The sequence below is a fragment of the Oreochromis aureus genome, linkage group 23 (assembly GCF_013358895.1).
Source record: "Oreochromis aureus strain Israel breed Guangdong linkage group 23, ZZ_aureus, whole genome shotgun sequence".
NCBI classification, from domain to species: domain Eukaryota; kingdom Metazoa; phylum Chordata; class Actinopteri; order Cichliformes; family Cichlidae; genus Oreochromis; species Oreochromis aureus.
In genome coordinates this window covers 28,804,172-28,824,174 of record NC_052963.1, presented here as the reverse complement: position 1 = coordinate 28,824,174, position 20,003 = coordinate 28,804,172, and the positions used below count along the sequence as shown (strand labels likewise).

The following is a 20,003-nucleotide window of genomic DNA, read 5'->3' as shown; positions in this document are numbered from 1 at the left end:
TCTTTCTTTTTCTAATTGAAGTTCTGCACTGAGATGTAACTGTGCTGCAGGTTATCTTCAAATTATGTGATTTTCAAATGGAGTCTGGTATGAAGTCAGGTTACTGATTAAACAGCCTACTGGAAATATGAGCTGACCATTATCCAGTCAGGCTCCATTCAAAAATATAGTCCTGTTACACATTACCAGAAAGGAACACAGAGAGTGATGATTAAAGACTTTTAGGTATTGATGCTCTCACTGTGAGCACCCTGCTGCTCGCCTGATCAACAGACTCTTAAACACTGAAATGTCTCCACAAAGAATCTAAATATGAGACTGAATGATCAATCAGACTCTGCTGAGTATTTTTAACTTTCTAAGTCACATGAAAACCTCATAGAACTCCATTATTAAAAACACAGTTCTTGCAAGTTTTGTTTCCTACAGTGAATGTGAGTAAATTGGTTTTTCAATACAAAATACTTCAGAGTTTCTTGCTTTGTGTTGGTGAACAGAAACTCCAAAAGCCTGCAGATTTATAGGTCTATAGGTTGAAAGTATTTCAGGAGGAAATATGGAGAAATGTTTCTATAGCTGTACTGCAGCATGACTACATGCGAGGTCTTTGCTTTTAAAAATAAACTGAGCAGTGCAGCAAATCTGAATAAAACTGCTGACTGTAGGGTTCTGAATGACAGTTGTAGATCTTCTATTTGACCTTCATGGAGTTTGGTTAACGACACACTTTAAGAATAAAAAGTTATAGTAAAACTGAGTGTTTTCTGAATTATCTTCTGAATTACAGCGACTCAGATTATTTAAAGGTTTAAATGTTAAGTCAGAAATTTAAAAAAAATCATTAACCAATCAAACATTTTGACATTAAGCTCTCAAACTGCTGTTGTGAATCTAGGGGATGTAACCTGCCTAGAAATGTTAAAATTCTCAATGAACTTCTGCATATTGGAATGAATTGACAACCCACAGTGTTTCATAAAAACGTGGAAGGGTACCTTTTGCGTCAGCATGAGAAGTTTAGGGATGTGACAAATCGTCGGTATTTTACGCGTCGGGAGTGAGAACGGGTTGCTGCATTACACTCTCACTCACTCAGGTTTCTGTAATGGTGGAGAGGAGTGTGTGCATGTTTCCTTCTGATATATCTCAATCAGCTGAATGAAGACCAAACAGACGCTGTGTAAAATAGAGAGGAAGGGGGAAGGAGGAAGGCAGCAGGGAGGCAGAACAAGTGACGTTGCTGACTTCAAACGCCTTTCAGTCTGAGATGTGGGCATCGATAACATCCTGTCTACAGGCGACCTCACAGCGATGCTGTTGTTTCCAGTCAGCCAATCACATTCTGCCTCTGCCTTGAGAGGGGGGTGATAACCCTCCTGACTGGGCCTGAATGCAGTGTCTCTCTCTGGGAACAGTGATGTGCGAGCTGGCCCACCTCCTGACAGCAGCAAGGTAAAGACCAGCACTCTCTGAAGCCACAGCATCACCATCATGGACCTTATCATCAGTGTTCTGGAGCTGGTGGGGGTTCTGATCTCAGCGGGGGCCTGGCTCTGCTCTCTGGCCACCACCCTGATGTCCTCATGGCTCACACTGTCCAACTTGCTGGTCACAGAGACTCTTGGGGTGGGCCTCTGGGAGACCTGCGTGCTCAATCAGCAGGGAACACTGGAGTGTAGGCCCTATGACAGTCTGCTGGGGCTGCGACCAGAGATCAAGCTAGCCCGGATCCTCATGTGCACAGCGCTAGGGGTAGGAATGCTGGGGATTTTGCTTGCCATACCCGGCCTCCACCTTGTCAACGGCTGCCGGCAACAGTTGGAGGACGTGAGCTGTAAGAAGGCCCTGAAGGCAACCAGTGGGGCATTGTGCCTGGTGGCGGGGATCCTGGACCTCATCCCAGTTTCCTACATCGCCCATGTGACGGTCGAACAGTTCTTCGATGAGTCAGTGCCTGACATGGTCCCACGATGGGAATTTGGGGATGCTCTGTTCTGTGGTTGGACGGCCGGCGTCCTTTATCTAGCTGCAGGAATTTTGCTGCTAATTTCCTGTTTTTATGTGCAGAAGCTAAACAGTAACAGACCAGTTGATGTCCCTCCAGTCCTGACGAAGCTAGAACCTGACTCCATGAGAATCAAGTCTGAGTATGTCTGAGACCACCTCATAAAAAGGCTGCTACAAGTCTCCTTTAACTTTTTCTGCATCTAAAACTAAACGTTGGACTACCACACTTCAAATTTGTGACTCTTGAGATCAGATTGGAGTATTTCAGTGACTTTCCAGAAGGGATGTTACATTCCTGGTTTTGAGGTTGTATCCAAAGAAGAGGTTAAAAATTTTCTTAAAACTAGACTTTACCCAAACAACTGTCACAACTAGATCTGAATAGAACAACAGGGAGGTGTGAGGTTGCTCCTCTAATTTGACAAAGTGAGACCAGATCAGGAGGTTCAGTCCAAACCTGCAGTAAAACAGATGATTTCTCTATAGAATTTAGATGGTTTCAGAGGGTTTGAAAGATATAAGTTTAAAATGTTCTTGATCACAAACAGATTTAAATTTCCTTCTTAATCTGTTAGGAGGGATGAAATTTCTCTAAAATAAAGCTTCAGACTAAATCAGAGTTTATGTTTTTATTTAAATTTAACATCTAAAAATAACATGTAGGACAAAGATGTTCTTGCTTGTTAACTGCTTTGGTGGTTTAAACTAAAGAATCAGAGAGAAAATAAATCAGATTATTTTGTCCTGCTGTTAATTGGACTGCATGCAATCACCGTAAAATGATGAGAGATGGCAGTTTATAGTTCTGATTTCGGATGTTTATGAGCAGCAGAAAAAAAAACCCAGTGAAGAATATTTGAGCAACACACCCAGACCTTCAGGATCTGTCGAGCGTTTTATTCCCTGCGGTGACTTATCTTTGTTTCAATCGTTGAGATGTTTGCTTTAGTTTTCCTGGAGCCAAAGAGATGAAAGCTGCTGCGGTTTCCTGCTTTATTCGTTTCATTTAAACACTTTATGTAGTTTTTATTGTTAGTCTTAAGTCTGGATTTCATCTCTTTTATTGTTTTTATTTGGAGACAAGGGAAGACAAACTGTTGTTTTTGTGGTTAAAGCAGACTGAAGCAGAAAAGAGATTTATTGATTATAGAATATAAAAATATATCTTTTATCTTTAAACATGAAGGTCTGTGTGAGTTATGAAACTGCTCAACTTGTTTGTAATCAGTTTTGTTCAATCAGATGAATGATTTGTAAAAAGGATTGAATGTATGAATGTGAGCAGCAGATGACTGCAAATAATGAATAAATACTCAAAGTTTCATTTAATGTGTGTAAAAGACGTTTTTTGTGGACATTTAAAATGTGAGAGAGTAAACAGACTCACTAAAACCTTCAGAGTATTACAGATATACAGACAAACTAGGACAACCTCAGGCAGGTTATCATATAAATACAGTCATAAATCAACACAACTGAGTTTTATATTTAAAGACAAAAAAAAAAACATTTAAAAAATCTGATTTTTAAAATAAATGACAATTATGAAGTAAATTGTAATGGTGATTAATTTAAAATAGAACAGGGAACTAAATGATTAAGTAATTAAATTATTAAGATTATTACAGAAATTGCAAAAAATATATAAAAAAATAAAGAAATATTTTCAAAAAAGAGACTTTAAAAAAGAGATACAAATGAAAACATTTTAAAAATAAGAACTGAAGTTAAAAAAGATATAAATCAATTTAGGAAGAAAGAATTAAATCCAACAAAACAAATGTAAAACATTAGTCAACTTTTGATTTTGTGGTGGCAGATTTCTTCTCCCGGTCCCACCATTCTTTTGTTTTCAAAAAAGGGGGAACCGTGAGAGGCCTTCAGTGACTCACACATGCAGGAAATTAGCGAACTACGAGGAAAGAAGTGAGAAAAAGAATCTGCAATGGTGAGCTGTTTTTGATTTGGGGGGAGTTTTCAAGCAGGCCACAGAGAGGGAAAACCTCAAAATACGATGCCTGTCGTGGGAAGGACTCTTCTGTCCTTGGGAAGGACTCTTTAGTCCTTGGGTTTATGGTTTTTAGCACTTTGTACCGAAGCAAAGGCTGCAAAGGGGATGCCCGCCTGCAATGGGTGCTGAGCTCAGCAAAGCGGCTACAGGAGCCGTGGGGAGGTTGTGTCCCTGGAGGTCGTCTGGGTGAAAACTCCAAATGGGTGAAGTATGTGTTGTGTAAGAGAAAGAAAGATGTCAACAAAGAAAAGAGGCTGATGTGTGTGGGATGAATGATGAGAAGAGGTGTGTTAAATGTGGAAAAGTGGTGTTTTTACTGAATTGGAGAATGAAAGTGTTAGTGAGTAGTGATGAAAATGATATTAAATAAATGTTTTAGTGTGTTAGTACAGGTGGCTACGGAACTGGATCAACGTCCTCCACAAGCACAGTGGCCGGAGCAAAATGATAGCTTAACTTAATTGGAACCACATCCAGCCCGTGTTTTGGCTGAATTTACACAGCTTCACTCCATGTACATCTTAACCTGAAGAACAAGCTTCGAGGACAATCAATCACTCCATGAAGACAAAATGCAGTTCGAGAGCAACAGCGTCCACTTCAAGAGTCGACAATGTGAACACACAGCAACACCCTAAACCTTAAACCTTAAAGGGTTGAGCAGCATGTACAAATATGGAAGCATGCGCTCCTGATCACAAGCTGAGAGGTTCACCAGCGACATCACTGTGTGTGAATGGACTTGAGAAAACTGTGAATTTCACATTTGCCATACTCAGAGTTGAAATGGCAAAGGAAGAGACTGAAAAGAGTGAAAGACAAAAGGCAAAGCTGAAGAAGAACGGCACACTGGGCCCCTGACACACCACAACTGTGAACTGTTGCAGATGTGGGAGAGAGACAGAAGCTGTGAGAAGTGGGGAGAAGAGAGCATGGAGGAAAAATGAAGGCTGTTGTTGTTAATGTGAGAACAGATGAAAATTGGGTTGGAAAACTGTGGCTGACTGTCTTGTGGAGGTTGATAAAGAGTCCGTAAAATTGCAACAAAGGTAAAAATAACACACACAAACACACATAAACAGAGAAATGTGAAGAAAAGGCAGCTTTAAGGACATGCCCTGCTGAATCTGCAGCTCCACTGCACACACATCCATTAAACCTGCCTACTAACACACACACACACACATGCAATGAAGATCAGCTTGTTATCTCTCATCAGTGTTAAAATTGTGTAAATTTAACAGACACTTGTTATCAAACGCTGACAATGAACTCTCCAGGTTGCAGGACAAGAGTTTAACTCTTGTGAAGGGGGAAAAAAAAAGAGAGATTCTGGTTTGACCAACCAGTGCTGAGACAATAAATTTAGTTGTTAATATAGTAAATTGTGAAATGCTTTCTGCTTGATTGGTGCAGCACAAGTAATTTACTGTTTGAAGGAAATTCTGTTTTGTGATAATATTTTGAACGTGCAGTTCTGTTGTCCTGTCAACTTGGTGGGTTAAGAGCTGATATGCAAATTAGTTGATTGTTACTAGAAGGGAAGGGTGACTGGATTATAAAACAAGTGAATAAGATTTAGCAGAGGGTTGAAATTAGTTTCCTGTTTCTGATGTATGGGTGAAGCTTGCATTCAGATATACACTCTGATTACATGAGAACAAACTTGTTTTGTGACATACATGACAACATGTCACATGTTTTATGTTGGAAAAAAAAAGAAAAGTTAAACAAAATGATTGGGTCTGTTGAAAACTAAGTTAAAAAAAAGCACAGAAATTCACATTCTGTGTTTAGGAAGCTTTTAATGGTGAACATTAGTGTTGTGTGAACTGTGCAGCGGCTAATAAAAAAAGGGGGCAAAATTTCTCTGTGTATTTTTCAGGTGGAACTATGTTGGTTGGCCCCAGACTTTCCAGAATTGTGTGAGCATTTGTGGGCAATGAGTAAATATTATGTGGGGGAAATGAACAAAGGTAGTGACTCTTAAGTCTGATTTCAGACCATGTAAGCATCAGTTATTAATTAAAGCCAGAATCAGTGACTGCAGCACTGCATGGCAGGTTCTAACCCCTACAGCATGTTGTTTCACCTGAAAGCAAGACATTTTTCCTGTGATTTTTCTGGCAGATTTTGGGGTTTTGTTTTAGTACCAGGCTGATTTTGCCAGTTAGGTTTGGGTTGTTTTCTTTTTCTAAGAGAAAGACTGGGGTTTTGGGGGGTTATTTTTACACTTAGAGATGTCCAGAACCGGGCCTAATATGTTTTTTTGTAACAGTGCACTTAGGAAAAAACCTGGCAGGTATCAACCCTCTGGGGGTGATATTTTGTGTGTTGATTATTTAAAAGCAGGCCTGCAAGATTGGGAGTAAAAGCGCTATAAAATACTTTAATTCTGAGCAAATATAAGGTGAGCTTCTCTAGATCACAATGGGCTTCTGAGGAAATTCACCTACCTAGGACGCTGACCATATTAGATGGTAAGTCCTGTGTTTAAAAGGATTGTAGCGATTAAATCCATTTCAAAAGCAATAAGAATTGTTCTTATTTTTGTAATATTGCTGCCAGTGGATACTTACATTCGTGCGTGGTTTTCCACTATCAGCAATGACTGGTATGAATGCATGTGACTGGACTGTGGCTGGACTGATGATGTGGACTAAGTGTGACTGACTTGAAATTGAGAAGACGGTAACTATTTTAGGATTAGTCCTTTCTAATGCCTAATCCACCCCAAACAGTGAAAAAAGGGTGGATGCATGTGTGTTTTTTTGTTGTTGTTTGTTTGGTTGTTTGCTTGTTTTTGCAGGAGCAGAAGGATGACGGAGACCAGAGGAGGGGAGACTTTAGGTTTACATGAGTGTGGGCGGGCCTTGCAGACTTAACCCTTTAGCTGCTACTTTTCTGTTTTACTGATTTTGTGTGAAAGAAACTGTTTTTACTGGCTGCTTGTTGGTTATAGTAACACACTGTATTGTTGGAAAATGTCAAATGTTAGAAGTTGGCAGAAAACTTCGCCAGAGAGTGCCCTGAAAACAAACCTGAGGAGTGTAGACGACCACACTCACAAAATCCATCACATAATGAATGACTAGCACCTGTTGACACTGCCAACACACACCCAGGTACACATGACTCTTTAGACTGCCAGAATCAACAACAGCCTGTGCTGTCTGTGAAGGTTCTCAGTCATCCAGGTCATCATAGTCTAAGGAGCTTGGAAAGAAAAGCGTCTGGACTTCTTTAAGTTGCTTGAAGACATTTCACCTCTCATCCAAGAAGCTTCTTCAGTTCTAAGGTCAAATGGTGGAGAGTCCCAGATTTAAACCCAGTGGGAGTTTCCCCCCAAAGAGGGACAAAGGACCCCCTGATGATCCTAAATGATCCTGATGTGCTCCAGACCATAGATTTAACTGAGGGGTGATAAATGCTAAAAGTAGTGAGGATGCACCTCCACATGACGACAGGGTGGATGTATCTATGTGTGTTTCTCTGCTTCTAAAGGAGTGGAAAGATGACAGATGTGGTTTGATGATGGTTGACATGTCTTCCAAATGGTTAGAAGTTTTTCCTTCTAGTAAGGAGATACAGGTGCACTGGCCAGAGTATTGCTGGAAGAAATCATCCCAAGGGTGGAATCTCCAGACTGAGATTGAGACTGGGTGCTGATCAGAAGTCTTCAGAGACCCAGCGAGAAGTAGGAAACATTCATGGCTTAGCTGACAGCCCAGGCAGTGGTTGAGGTCAACCACTTCTGTGCGGTTTGGGGCCCTACTAGTCATCATGAGAAGATTCCAGAACCACAGCAATAACCATAAAGATGCGTTGGAACAGGAGGGTGAGGGGTGAAAAGAGTGCCCTCCTCCAACAACGGTGTGCCAAGCTCCAACTCAGCGACTGCAGAGTGAGACTCTGTGTCACCCAAGAGGGATCAGCGAATGAATGCAGATGACACCTTATTAAAAAAAACATCAGGCAGTTGTGCCTGAAATAGTTCCGTGTGTTTTTGAGTTAAGGTGGTCATTGGTGTGACGTTTCTAATCATCTTATAAATGATATGCATTTACATGACTCTCTGAACATCACAAACTCTGTTAGAGTCCTGAGCCTGAGTAGAAGTGACTGGAGTAGTTATAGCATGCAAGTTTTACAGCAACCTAACTAATAATTATTTGTGTATATTTTGTAGGGTAGCTAGACTGATTTTCTAGCATGTCAGTTCCTGATGCGTAAGTGCATTAGGTCCTCATTGTCTGAGTAAACATAGTAACAACAGTTGTGAGTTCTTTGACATGTGTACTCAACTTTGACACATTGTTTGACACCCTAAAGTAGGATTTTGGGTTCATCACATTTCATTGAGGCATGATAGGCCTCAAACATGCTGGAAGCACCTAAAGAAGGAGGTTGTTCTTCTGTGGTTGTTTTGGTTTCCCCAATCACTGATGTAGGGACAGTAAAGATAACTGTAAATGCCTTTGAGAGGGTTTACACTGTTTAAATGGGTCGATTGCCCTACAATAGTAAAGAGTACAGTACACTGCATAGATAGAGAGGAAAGATCGATCTCTCTGTTGTAAATAGGGATGGGTATCGTTTAGGTTTTATCCCATACCGGTGCCAAACCGGTACTTTTGAAACGGTGCCGGTGCTTAAACGGTGCTCAAACCGGTGCTTAAAGAATGAAGAACACACACTTTGTCCAAAAACCTCTCATGTTCAGCTGGTTTTTTTTTGTAAAAAGATAACAATGTTAGCCTTTTCTGCAGCTATAGGGCATATATGGTCTCACTCTTGGCTGGAAGCAGTGCTTAAACAATGGAAAAAACATAAACTTTGTCCAAAAACCTCTCATGTTTAACTGTTTCCCACTTTTTCTTTGGTCATTTTAGCCTTTTTGGCCAGGGTGAAGGGAGTATCTGCCATCAAACAAGAAGACAGCCGCATGTAACTACAACGGTGTTTGCTAGTTCACCTTACATGCATTAATGTAATAATGTGGTTAGCCTACTCAACGTTAATTACACACGAACAACATGAAGCTACTCACGCAGAGGAGAACGGCTGCTGCTGCCATCATCATCCGTCATCATTTCTGCTACGCTGGCAGGGCTAGGGGCCAGGACTCTACTCTTCGGGTTCTTGGGGGATGTTGCTAACTCTGGGTCCGATAACAGGCACCACGCCCGCAGTAGATGTGCACGGTGTGAGGTCTCGCAGCAAGCTATCAAACACGGCGCATTTCTCGGCTTAAAAAAACCCCGCTATGCGTCGCCAGGTGTTTCATCGGATTTGAGGTGTTACTTCCTTTGACAGTATCACAGTATCAGCTTAAAGCACTTGTTGCAGGCTGCTGAGTTTGCATCTTTTGCTGTGAAGTACAGCCAGACTTTTGATCGCTTCGCCTTGGGCGTTTTTAATCTGTAGCTCTGCTCTAAAAGAACGTACGTACCTGGCCCTGCCTACTATCCTCGGAAATGTAAAATGATTGGCTAGAATTGGCTCAGGAAAAAAAAGCACCGAAATAAAGCACCGAAATGTGCGCTGCTTTTCGGTCTGGTTACTACCGTTTATGTCAGAACGCACCGGACACCGGTACCCATCTCTAGTCGTCTGTAGTTGCAATTAGGGCTGGGCTATATCATACCGTTCACGGTAATACCGGTGTAATTTTGGGCAACGATAGGAAAATGAAATATCGCGATAGAATATGGGTAAAACGCGCATGCGCAGTGCCTTTGTTTACATATGCACATGGCGGCGACGCAGAATGAGAAGAGCGAAAGTGGATCGTTAAATGAAACGGATGAACCAGAACTGGTTTGTAAAAATGCTGCAACTTCAGTGGTGTGGAACTGGTTTAGCTTTCGTCCGTCAGATACACAACAAAGCACTGTTTTTGGTAGAGCATGCTAGCAGGCCGTCGTTATTACCGTGTTGTTTGGAAAATACGGCACACTTAAAATCAATCCTTTGATTTTTCTGAAAATTGACAGTGCCCCTTATAATCCCGTGTGCCTTATGTATGAATTCTGGTTGTGTTTACTGACCTCGAAACGATTTTATGTGGTACACGGCGCTCAAAAATCTGTCCGATGGTTCAGTACGACTTTGCTAAGCTACGAAGCTGCACCGCTTGATGGATTGTCAGAGCATTACGGCTATCGTAGGCAGGAGCCTCGCGGAGTGATACGTACTGTGCTTCAACATAATATTACCGTATTGTGTGTGTATAACCTCTTTTTAAGTTTTGTGGATATTATACATGGTTATGCTGAGGATGTGTCGGCCAATTTCCACTGGAAATGCCTTTTGGTTAAACTGTCAGCAAGGAATTTGGATTTGCACTGTTAAATTTTTATATAACTTTAATGCACATAAAAAATAGCTGCTTGTTTAAGTGAAAATACATTGATGAGGTTTTTTGCACTAATAAAGTTGTGGAGTTGTAAAGTATTTTGTCTAGTATCAATTATATCGTCAGTTATATCGTTATCGCAAATTTTCAAATGTATATCGTGATAAATATTTTTGGTCATATCGCCCTGCTCTAGTTGCAATATATATCTCTCTATATATACATATATATGTATATATATAACTATAGTGTAAATAAATACATAACTGAAGTATAATCTTCTGAACTTGTAATAAAAAGACTGATTTTTTTTTCAAGCAACCTGTTTGATGACCAGTGTTTTGTGGATAAAATAGGCCGTCCTAATGAGCTCTGTGTGTGCGCCTTCCTTCAATGGCTCAGCTCGTAGAGCAGAGGACTGTAGAGTGGATGCCACTTCATACAGATGTGGATATCATCAGTCATTAAAGGGCTGTTCCTGTCTTCCTTCAATAGCTCAGTTGGTAGAGCAGAGGACCATAACATGGATACTGCGTCATAACCTTAGGTAGTGGATTAGGTTGACGACGTATCCGTGGCTATCCTTAGTCGCTGGTTCAACTCCAGCTTGAAGGAAGATGTTAGTGAAATCCTCTCTTTCCATAGAGGACTGTCCATCTGCATTGGATTCTACTTTCTTACTCAAGTTTTTAGCTCATATCTGACTCAAACCAAAGGCTTCTAATAGTGTGTGGTGCTCAATTTATTAATTAAAGTCTCACCACTTCTAAATATAGGAAAATACCAGTAATACTATGCTGTAACTAATTGTCGTGTGTAGTTGCAATATATATCTATATATGTATATAGATAGATAGATAGATAGATATATGTATATATATAGAGATATATATATGTATGTATATATATAACTATAGTGTAAATAAATACATAACTGAAGTATAATCTTCTGAACTTGTAATAAAAAGACTGAAATTTTTTTTAAGCGACCAGTTTGATAACCAGTGTTTTGTGGATAAAATAGGTCGTCCTAATGAGCTCCGTGTGTGTGCCTTCCTTCAATAGCTCAGCTGGTAGAGCAGAGGACCATAACATGGATACCACGTCATGATGACCTTAGATAGAGGATTGGGTTGGCGTCGTATCCGTGGCTATCCTTAGTCGCTGGTTCAACTCCAGCTTGAAGGGAGGCGTTAGTGAAATCCTCTTTGTAGCAGTACTGATCAGTTCATTTTCTGCTTAATAGAGCTCTTTTAACTACTGCCCTTTTTAGAGAATTGTGCTGATCATATAATCATGTAAACATGTTGCTCTAGTGGAACTGCTCCAGGCTGTCTTCCTTCGATAGCTCACTTGGTAAAGCGCCGGACTGTAGAGGGTAACATGGGAAACCTTGTGTCACTGGTTTAAATCTGGCTGTTTATTTAACTGATGGAGATCTACATAGATGTTTATATGTATGCTAACTCCATATTTCACTCTGTGATGTTGAATATTTATTTAACAGTATGTATTTGCACCCCTTGAATCCCATTACATAAGCAAAACTCCACTGGAATAACTGTTTGGTGCTGCTTAACTAGTCAACATACTGTATGCTGCATTGAGCCCATAGTTTATACTCATTAACTACTTGTTATGTGTAGTTAAAACATATAATTAACACATATGTTGTCTTCTGACTTTGTAGTCAATTATGAATGTTGGTCATAACTTTTGATGGTTCAGCCGGTAGAATGGATCCATGAGCATTTCTCCTGTGATTGTTATGGCATACCTTGTTGTTGTAGTTGAACTGGTCCAGTTGGTCTGTTAGGTGTGGGTTCTTTCAGTAGCTCAGTTGGTAACATGGAAACGGATACTGGCATCCTTAGGTTGCTGGTCCAAATCTGGCTCTAAGAATAAGATAATTTCCTAAAGTGGTTCTGATATATATCCATCTACATTGGATTTTACTTTCTAAGTAACTTTCTTACTTGAGTTTTAAGCTTATATCTGACTCAAACCAGAGACTTTTAATAGTGTGTGGTGCTCAGTATATTAATTAGAGGCCGAAATATAGGAAAAAACCAGTAATACTACTTTTAATCTATGCTGTAACTAACTGTCGTGTGTTGTTGCAACAAATATATATATGCAACTGTAATAAATAGTGTAAATAAATAAATAACTAAAGTATAATCTTCTGAACTTGTAATAAAAAGACTAAATTATCTTTAAGCGACTTGTTTGATGACCAGTGTTTGCGGATAAAATAGGCCGTCCTAATGAGCTGTGTGTGTGCGGCTTCCTTCAATAGCTCAGCTCGTAGAGCAGAGGACTGTAGAGTGGATGCCACTTCATACAGATGTGGATATCATCAGTCATTAAAGGGCTGTTCCTGTCTTCCTTCGATAGCTCAGTTGGTAGAGCAGAGGACCATAACATGGATACTGCGTCATAACCTTAGGTAGTGGATTAGGTTGACGACGTATCCGTGGCTATCCTTAGTCGCTGGTTCAACTCCAGCTTGAAGGAAGATGTTAGTGAAATCCTCTCTTTCCATAGAGGACTGTCCATCTGCATTGGATTCTACTTTCTTACTCAAGTTTTTAGCTCACATCTGACTCAAACCAAAGGCTTCTAATAGTGTGTGGTGCTCAATTTATTAATTAAAGGCTGACCACTTCTAAATATAGGAAAATACCAGTAATACTATGCTGTAACTAATTGTCGTGTGTAGTTGCAATATATATCTATATATGTATATATATAACTATAGTGTAAATAAATACATAACTGAAGTATAATCTTCTGAACTTGTAATAAAAAGACTGATTTTTTTTTCAAGCAACCTGTTTGATGACCAGTGTTTTGTGGATAAAATAGGCCGTCCTAATGAGCTCTGTGTGTGTGTGCGCCTTCCTTCAATAGCTCAGCTCGTAGAGCAGAGGACTGTAGAGTGGATGCCACTTCATACAGATGTGGATATCATCAGTCATTAAAGGACTGTTCCTGTCTTCCTTCAATAGCTCAGTTGGTAGAGCAGAGGACCATAACATGGATACCACGTCATAACCTTAGGTAGTGGATTAGGTTGACGACGTATCCGTGGCTATCCTTAGTTGCTGGTTCAACTCCAGCTTGAAGGGAGATGTTAGTGAAATCCTCTCTTTCCATAGAGGACTGTCCATCTGCATTGGATTCTACTTTCTTACTCAAGTTTTTAGCTCATATCTGACTCAAACCAAAGGCTTCTAATAGTGTGTGGTGCTCAATTTATTAATTAAAGACTGACCACTTCTAAATATAGGAAAATACCAGTAATACTATGCTGTAACTAATTGTCGTGTGTAGTTGCAATATATATCTATATATGTATATAGATAGATATATATATATATATATGTATATATATAACTATAGTGTAAATAAATACATAACTGAAGTATAATCTTCTGAACTTGTAATAAAAAGACTGAAATTTTTTTTAAGCGACCAGTTTGATAACCAGTGTTTTGTGGATAAAATAGGTCGTCCTAATGAGCTCCGTGTGTGTGCCTTCCTTCAATAGCTCAGCTGGTAGAGCAGAGGACCATAACATGGATACCACGTCATGATGACCTTAGATAGAGGATTGGGTTGGCGTCGTATCCGTGGCTATCCTTAGTCGCTGGTTCAACTCCAGCTTGAAGGGAGGCGTTAGTGAAATCCTCTTTGTCGGAGTGCTGATCAGTTCATTTTCTGCTTAATAGAGCTCTTTTAACTACTGCCCTTTTTAGAGAATTGTGCTGATCATATAATCATGTAAAGATGTTGCTCTAGTGGAACTGCTCCAGGCTGTCTTCCTTCGATAGCTCACTTGGTAAAGCGCCGGACTGTAGAGGGTAACATGGGAAACCTTGCGTCACTGGTTTAAATCTGGCTGTTTATTTAACTGATGGAGATCTACATAGATGTTTATATGTATGCTAACTCCATATTTCACTCTGTGATGTTAAATATTTATTTAACAGTATGTATTTGCACCCCTTGAATCCCATTACATAAGCAAAACTCCACTGGAATAACTGTTTGGTGCTGCTTAACTAGTCAACATACTGTATGCTGCATTGAGCCCATAGTTTATACTCATTAACTACTTGTTATGTGTAGTTAAAACATATAATTAACACATATGTTGTCTTCTGACTTTGTAGTCAATTATGAATGTTGGTCATAACTTTTGATGGTTCAGCCGGTAGAATGGATCCATGAGCATTTCTCCTGTGATTGTTATGGCATACCTTGTTGTTGTAGTTGAACTGGTCCAGTTGGTCTGTTAGGTGTGGGTTCTTTCAGTAGCTCAGTTGGTAACGTGGAAACGGATACTGGCATCCTTAGGTTGCTGGTCCAAATCTGGCTCTAAGAATAAGATAATTTCCTAAAGTGGTTCTGATATATATCCATCTACATTGGATTTTACTTTCTAAGTAACTTTCTTACTTGAGTTTTAAGCTTATATCTGACTCAAACCAGAGACTTTTAATAGTGTGTGGTGCTCAGTATATTAATTAGAGGCTGAAATATAGGAAAAAACCAGTAATACTACTTTTAATCTATGCTGTAACTAACTGTCGTGTGTTGTTGCAACAAATATATATATGTAACTGTAATAAATAGTGTAAATAAATAAATAACTAAAGTATAATCTCCTGAACTTGTAATAAAAAGAATAAATTATCTTTAAGCGACTTGTTTGATAACCAGTGTTTGTGGATAAAATAGGCCGTCCTAATGAGCTGTGTGTGTGCGGCTTCCTTCAATAGCTCAGCTCGTAGAGCAGAGGACTGTAGAGTGGATGCCACTTCATACAGATGTGGATATCATCAGTCATTAAAGGGCTGTTCCTGTCTTCCTTCGATAGCTCAGTTGGTAGAGCAGAGGACCATAACATGGATACTGCGTCATAACCTTAGGTAGTGGGAGGTTGACGACGTATCCGTGGCTATCCTTAGTCGCTGGTTCAACTCCAGCTTGAAGGAAGATGTTAGTGAAATCCTCTCTTTCCATAGAGGACTGTCCATCTGCATTGGATTCCACTTTCTTACTCAAGTTTTTAGCTCATATCTGACTCAAACCAAAGGCTTCTAATAGTGTGTGGTGCTCAATTTATTAATTAAAGTCTCACCACTTCTAAATATAGGAAAATACCAGTAATACTATGCTGTAACTAATTGTCGTGTGTAGTTGCAATATATATCTATATATGTATATATATAACTATAGTGTAAATAAATACATAACTGAAGTATAATCTTCTGAACTTGTAATAAAAAGACTGATTTTTTTTTCAAGCAACCTGTTTGATGACCAGTGTTTTGTGGATAAAATAGGCCGTCCTAATGAGCTGTGTGTGTGCGCCTTCCTTCAATAGCTCAGCTCGTAGAGCAGAGGACTGTAGAGTGGATGCCACGTCATACAGATATGGATATCATCAGTCATTAAAGGGCTGTTCCCGTCTTCCTTCAATAGCTCAGTTGGTAGAGCAGAGGACCATAACATGGATACTGCGTCATAACCTTAGGTAGTGGATTAGGTTGACGACGTATCCGTGGCTATCCTTAGTTGCTGGTTCAACTCCAGCTTGAAGGAAGATGTTAGTGAAATCCTCTCTTTCCATAGAGGACTGTCCATCTGCATTGGATTCTACTTTCTTACTCAAGTTTTTAGCTCACATCTGACTCAAACCAAAGGCTTCTAATAGTGTGTGGTGCTCAATTTATTAATTAAAGTCTCATCACTTCTAAATATAGGAAAATACCAGTAATACTATGCTGTAACTAATTGTCGTGTGTAGGGATGATTATCGTTTAGGTTTTATCCCATACCGGTGCCAAACCGGTACTTTTGAAACGGTGCCGGTGCTTAAACGGTGCTCAAACCGGTGCTTAAAGAATGAAGAACACACACTTTGTCCAAAAACCTCTCATGTTCAGCTGTTTTTTTTTTGTAAAAAGATAACAATGTTAGCCTTTTCTGCAGCTATAGGGCATATATGGTCTCACTCTTGTCTGGAAGCAGTGCTTAAACAATGGAAAAAACACAAACTTTGTCCAAAAACCTCTCATGTTTAACTGTTTTCCAATTTTCCTTTGGTCATTTTGCTAGTTCACCTTACATGCATTAATGTAATAATGTGGTTAGCCTACTCAACGTTAATTACACACGAACAACATGAAGCTACTCACGCAGAGGAGAACGGCTGCTGCTGCCATCATCATCCGTCATCATTTCTGCTACGCTGACAGGGCTAGGGGCCAGGACTCTACTCTTCGGGTTCTTGGGGGATGTTGCTAACTCTGGGTCCGATAACAGGCACCACACCCGCAGTAGATGTGCACGGTGTGAGGTCTCGCAGCAAGCTATCAAACACGGCGCATTTCTCGGCTTAAAAAAACCCCGTTATGCGTCGCCAGGTGTTTCATCGGATTTGAGGTGTTACCTCCTTTGACAGTATCACAGTATCAGCTTAAAGCACTTGTTGCAGGCTGCTGAGTTTGCATCTTTTGCTGTGAAGTACAGCCAGACTTTGACCGCTTCGCCTTGGGCGTTTTTAATCTGTAGCTCTGCTCTAAAAGAACGTACGTACCTGGCCCCGCCTACTATCCTCGGAAACGTAAAATGATTGGCTAGAATTGGTTCAGGAAAAAAAAGCACCGAAATAAAGCACCGAAATGTGCGCTGCTTTTCGGTCTGGTTACTACCGTTTATGTCAGAACCGGTGCCATCGTGGCACCGGATACCGGTACCCATCTCTAGTTGTAAATTTAGCTCAGAAGTGTTTGATATGTTGGCTGTGTGGAAATTCATGGCTACTTCTGGGTTTTACCCCAGACTTTGGGAAGCACTAAGACTGAAGTTAGTTTATGTTTGTGGTATTCACTTAGGTACAAATATAGTCACTGTCCTTTATGGCAAACATCTGGACAGGGAAAGCAAATGGCACAAAGGAGTGTGTGTGATGTTTGGTGAGGCATGTGTGCCTCAATCCCTAATAACACGGGGGATGAGGGTCTTTTACAGAAACAGTTAATAAATTAGGAAACATGGGTTGATGGATTTAATGATAAATTGAAAAAATATATGACACAATGAAAGACTTCCTTATCTAAACAATGGGTTCTTATAAAAGAGCAGCTTGATGTAACTAAGGTTGAAGGGTTTTTTTGCGGATGAACAATGAAGGCTGTTTCATTTCTGTATATGGTCTCGTATTGTGTTTTCTTTTATGATATAACTGCCATCCTTTGAAGAAAGGGTGGAGGCTCAGATGGAGCGAAGATGACCATAAAGTGTGAATTTGTTTTTTCCGTCTGACTATAGGGAAGATGCACATTATGGAATTTCTTTGAGTATGTAATTGTGCTGATGTTATGTTCAGTAGTTAGAAAAGAAATCCCCATGTTTTTATGTGATTCTTAATTAATTATTTTTAATTCTTAATTGTGGTTATCACAAAGGATGGGAATGTGGTGGCAGATTTCTTTTCTCATATATTAATCACATGTTTAATTATATCACATTAGTTATAGTAATATCACTTTCTCACTTTACCATAGTAAGAGCACTCCTGTCACTAGTTTACATGCATGTGGAAAGTTAACACAGTGAGGCCATTGTAATGGGAGACATTAAACAGATAGTGAGACTCCTCCAGCTTATCAGGGATGTAAATCCTTAGGTGATGGCCAAGCAGAAAACAAGGTCATAATTCTCATTTGTTACATGTCCTACAGGAAACACACATGACACATGTGACTCAGTGATGTCATCAGGCACTGCAGCCAGCTGTGCGATTGGTCAGCTCCAGCTCCTATGAAGATAAAGAAGCTGCTGTTTGTTCAACAAAACGCTCTTATATAAGTGAGAGAGCCACAGTGAGACAGCAGTCAGGTCTTAAATAAATACTCATGAGAATAGAAAAAAAAACGAGGCTTCAGGATCAAACATGAAACTATTTCCTGTTTAGTGAGTCCCATGAAACCTTTTGAAAACGGGAAGAAGTCCACAGTTGGAGGTCCAGAGGCACTGGTAGTGGAGTGAATCGTTTCCCACTCACACTCAAAAGGCAACACAAACTGCTTGATTGGAGTTAAGCAATGAAGAGCACACATATGACAAACTGAGAACTTCCTCTAAGGAAGATCTGTGTGAGGCAGGCATGATAGGACCCAAAACGCTGGACTATCTCGCAGAGCTAAAGTTAAAGAGAGAGATGGGTGAGGAGAGAGAGACTCGAATGTAACGTTCATGAACAGATATGATGGGGAAACAGAGAAATGAACGTGGTGTCACAGGAAACACAGGAAACTAGACACAAAAAGACGGGGGACACAGATAGATAACAAAATAAAAGCAGAGTGAATACAAAAGATGAAACACTGAATAACTGGAATATAAATGAAATCATGAACCCAAAGTAAATCATGAACCATTCTCAAAAACTCAAAACACTAGGTCAAACCCAGGGATGATGACAGCATCTTTACCAGAAGTTATAAACTCAAGGAGAACCTCACAGGTCTTGAATATACTGTGACCAAAAGTTCACTAGCATTTGATTGACATTTCATTTCATCTTCAGCATACGTGGATGTTTGTATGCCTGCTCTTTTCGACTTTTTAATCAGTATAACAGGATTTATTGTTCTGGAAACTTTTCTCTAACGGTCCATGATCATGTCTACGATAGAGTATAATCACAGCCTTGGAAAGTGTTAGAATGTTCTTCAGACTTCATCACGACCCTTAGTACTGGGAAGGTTTGGGACTTCAGGTTTTAAAGCCACACTCTGGGTCCTCAAAGAGATTTATAAACACGTACACAGGGCCACACAGAGACATGAAAGAGTGCGAGCTGCAGGAACCTCGCTGCCCTCTACGTTCGCTTTAATTACCATCTTCCTTTTCAGGACAATAGTGCTGTGATTTCAGAAAACGTGGTCGGAGGCAGGAAGACGAGTCCTCACCCTAGCATTGTCTAATCCCGAAGAGAAACAAGGAAATGCTGCAATGCTCTGCCAACTCTGACAAACCTGCAGGTGAGCTGATAGCAGGAACACTACGCCTGCTTCACCCTCCTCTTCTTGGAAATCATGTCTTTATCTGGCACACGTTAGATATCAGTTAAAAATCAGCGTACTCTGTGAACAATGATGGGTTTGGACTGATCTCAGTCAGTGAATCTAAAAGCCATTTTAAGGAATAAACCCAACAGTAACTCCTCATTCATTACAGATTATCTCAGCATCAGCTCCTGTAGACAGATAGACAGACCTCTCACTGCCACAGCAGAATTTGATGCTGAAGAAGTTTTGAGTGGTGGGGAAACCGACTATCACCTCACTAAGTCTACACAGAGAGGCCTATGATTCTATTTGGTACAAACAAAGAGATTCAACCATCAGGTCAGTTTCTCCTAACTGTAAACACAGTAATCACTGAATACTGCTGATTTTGACACACATTAAAACTGGACAGAAAGCACCTGAATCAAATATATTTTACTGGTTATTTGTAATCTGCCTTCAATGAACCCATTTTTGTTGTTGTTTTGTTTTGTTTTTTTAAACACACTCCAGTTCCTGATCATTGAAGACCACCAGC

At 40.0% G+C, this 20,003-nt stretch overlaps 1 protein-coding gene and 7 non-coding genes across 8 annotated transcripts; all 8 read left to right on the top strand.

The window, feature by feature from the left end:
* The first annotated feature begins 1,372 nt into the window (after positions 1-1,372).
* LOC116333845 (putative claudin-24) lies at positions 1,373-3,294 on the top strand. The gene has a single exon (XM_031757117.2). It carries the CDS (start codon positions 1,492-1,494, stop codon positions 2,155-2,157), a length of 666 nt encoding a protein of 221 aa, XP_031612977.1. The 5' UTR covers positions 1,373-1,491; the 3' UTR covers positions 2,158-3,294.
* A 7,567-nt stretch (positions 3,295-10,861) lies between these two features.
* Positions 10,862-10,991, top strand: trnay-aua. Its single transcript has 2 exons — positions 10,862-10,898; positions 10,957-10,991. It is a non-coding gene; the product is annotated as a tRNA-Tyr (tRNA).
* A 440-nt stretch (positions 10,992-11,431) lies between these two features.
* Positions 11,432-11,564, top strand: trnay-aua. The gene is made up of 2 exons: positions 11,432-11,468; positions 11,530-11,564. It is a non-coding gene; the product is annotated as a tRNA-Tyr (tRNA).
* Positions 11,565-12,763: 1,199 nt separating this feature from the next.
* On the top strand, positions 12,764-12,893 carry trnay-aua. The gene is made up of 2 exons: positions 12,764-12,800; positions 12,859-12,893. It is a non-coding gene; the product is annotated as a tRNA-Tyr (tRNA).
* A 484-nt stretch (positions 12,894-13,377) lies between these two features.
* On the top strand, positions 13,378-13,507 carry trnay-aua. Its single transcript has 2 exons — positions 13,378-13,414; positions 13,473-13,507. It is a non-coding gene; the product is annotated as a tRNA-Tyr (tRNA).
* Positions 13,508-13,919: 412 nt separating this feature from the next.
* On the top strand, positions 13,920-14,052 carry trnay-aua. The gene is made up of 2 exons: positions 13,920-13,956; positions 14,018-14,052. It is a non-coding gene; the product is annotated as a tRNA-Tyr (tRNA).
* A 1,199-nt stretch (positions 14,053-15,251) lies between these two features.
* trnay-aua lies at positions 15,252-15,379 on the top strand. The gene is made up of 2 exons: positions 15,252-15,288; positions 15,345-15,379. It is a non-coding gene; the product is annotated as a tRNA-Tyr (tRNA).
* Positions 15,380-15,859: 480 nt separating this feature from the next.
* On the top strand, positions 15,860-15,989 carry trnay-aua. The gene is made up of 2 exons: positions 15,860-15,896; positions 15,955-15,989. It is a non-coding gene; the product is annotated as a tRNA-Tyr (tRNA).
* Positions 15,990-20,003: the final 4,014 nt, after the last annotated feature.

What these genes read in the sequence shown, in the direction of transcription:
- LOC116333845 (XM_031757117.2), top strand. Translation starts at nt 1,492, where the DNA reads ATGGACCTTATCATCAGTGTTCTGGAGCTGGTGGGGGTTCTGATCTCA.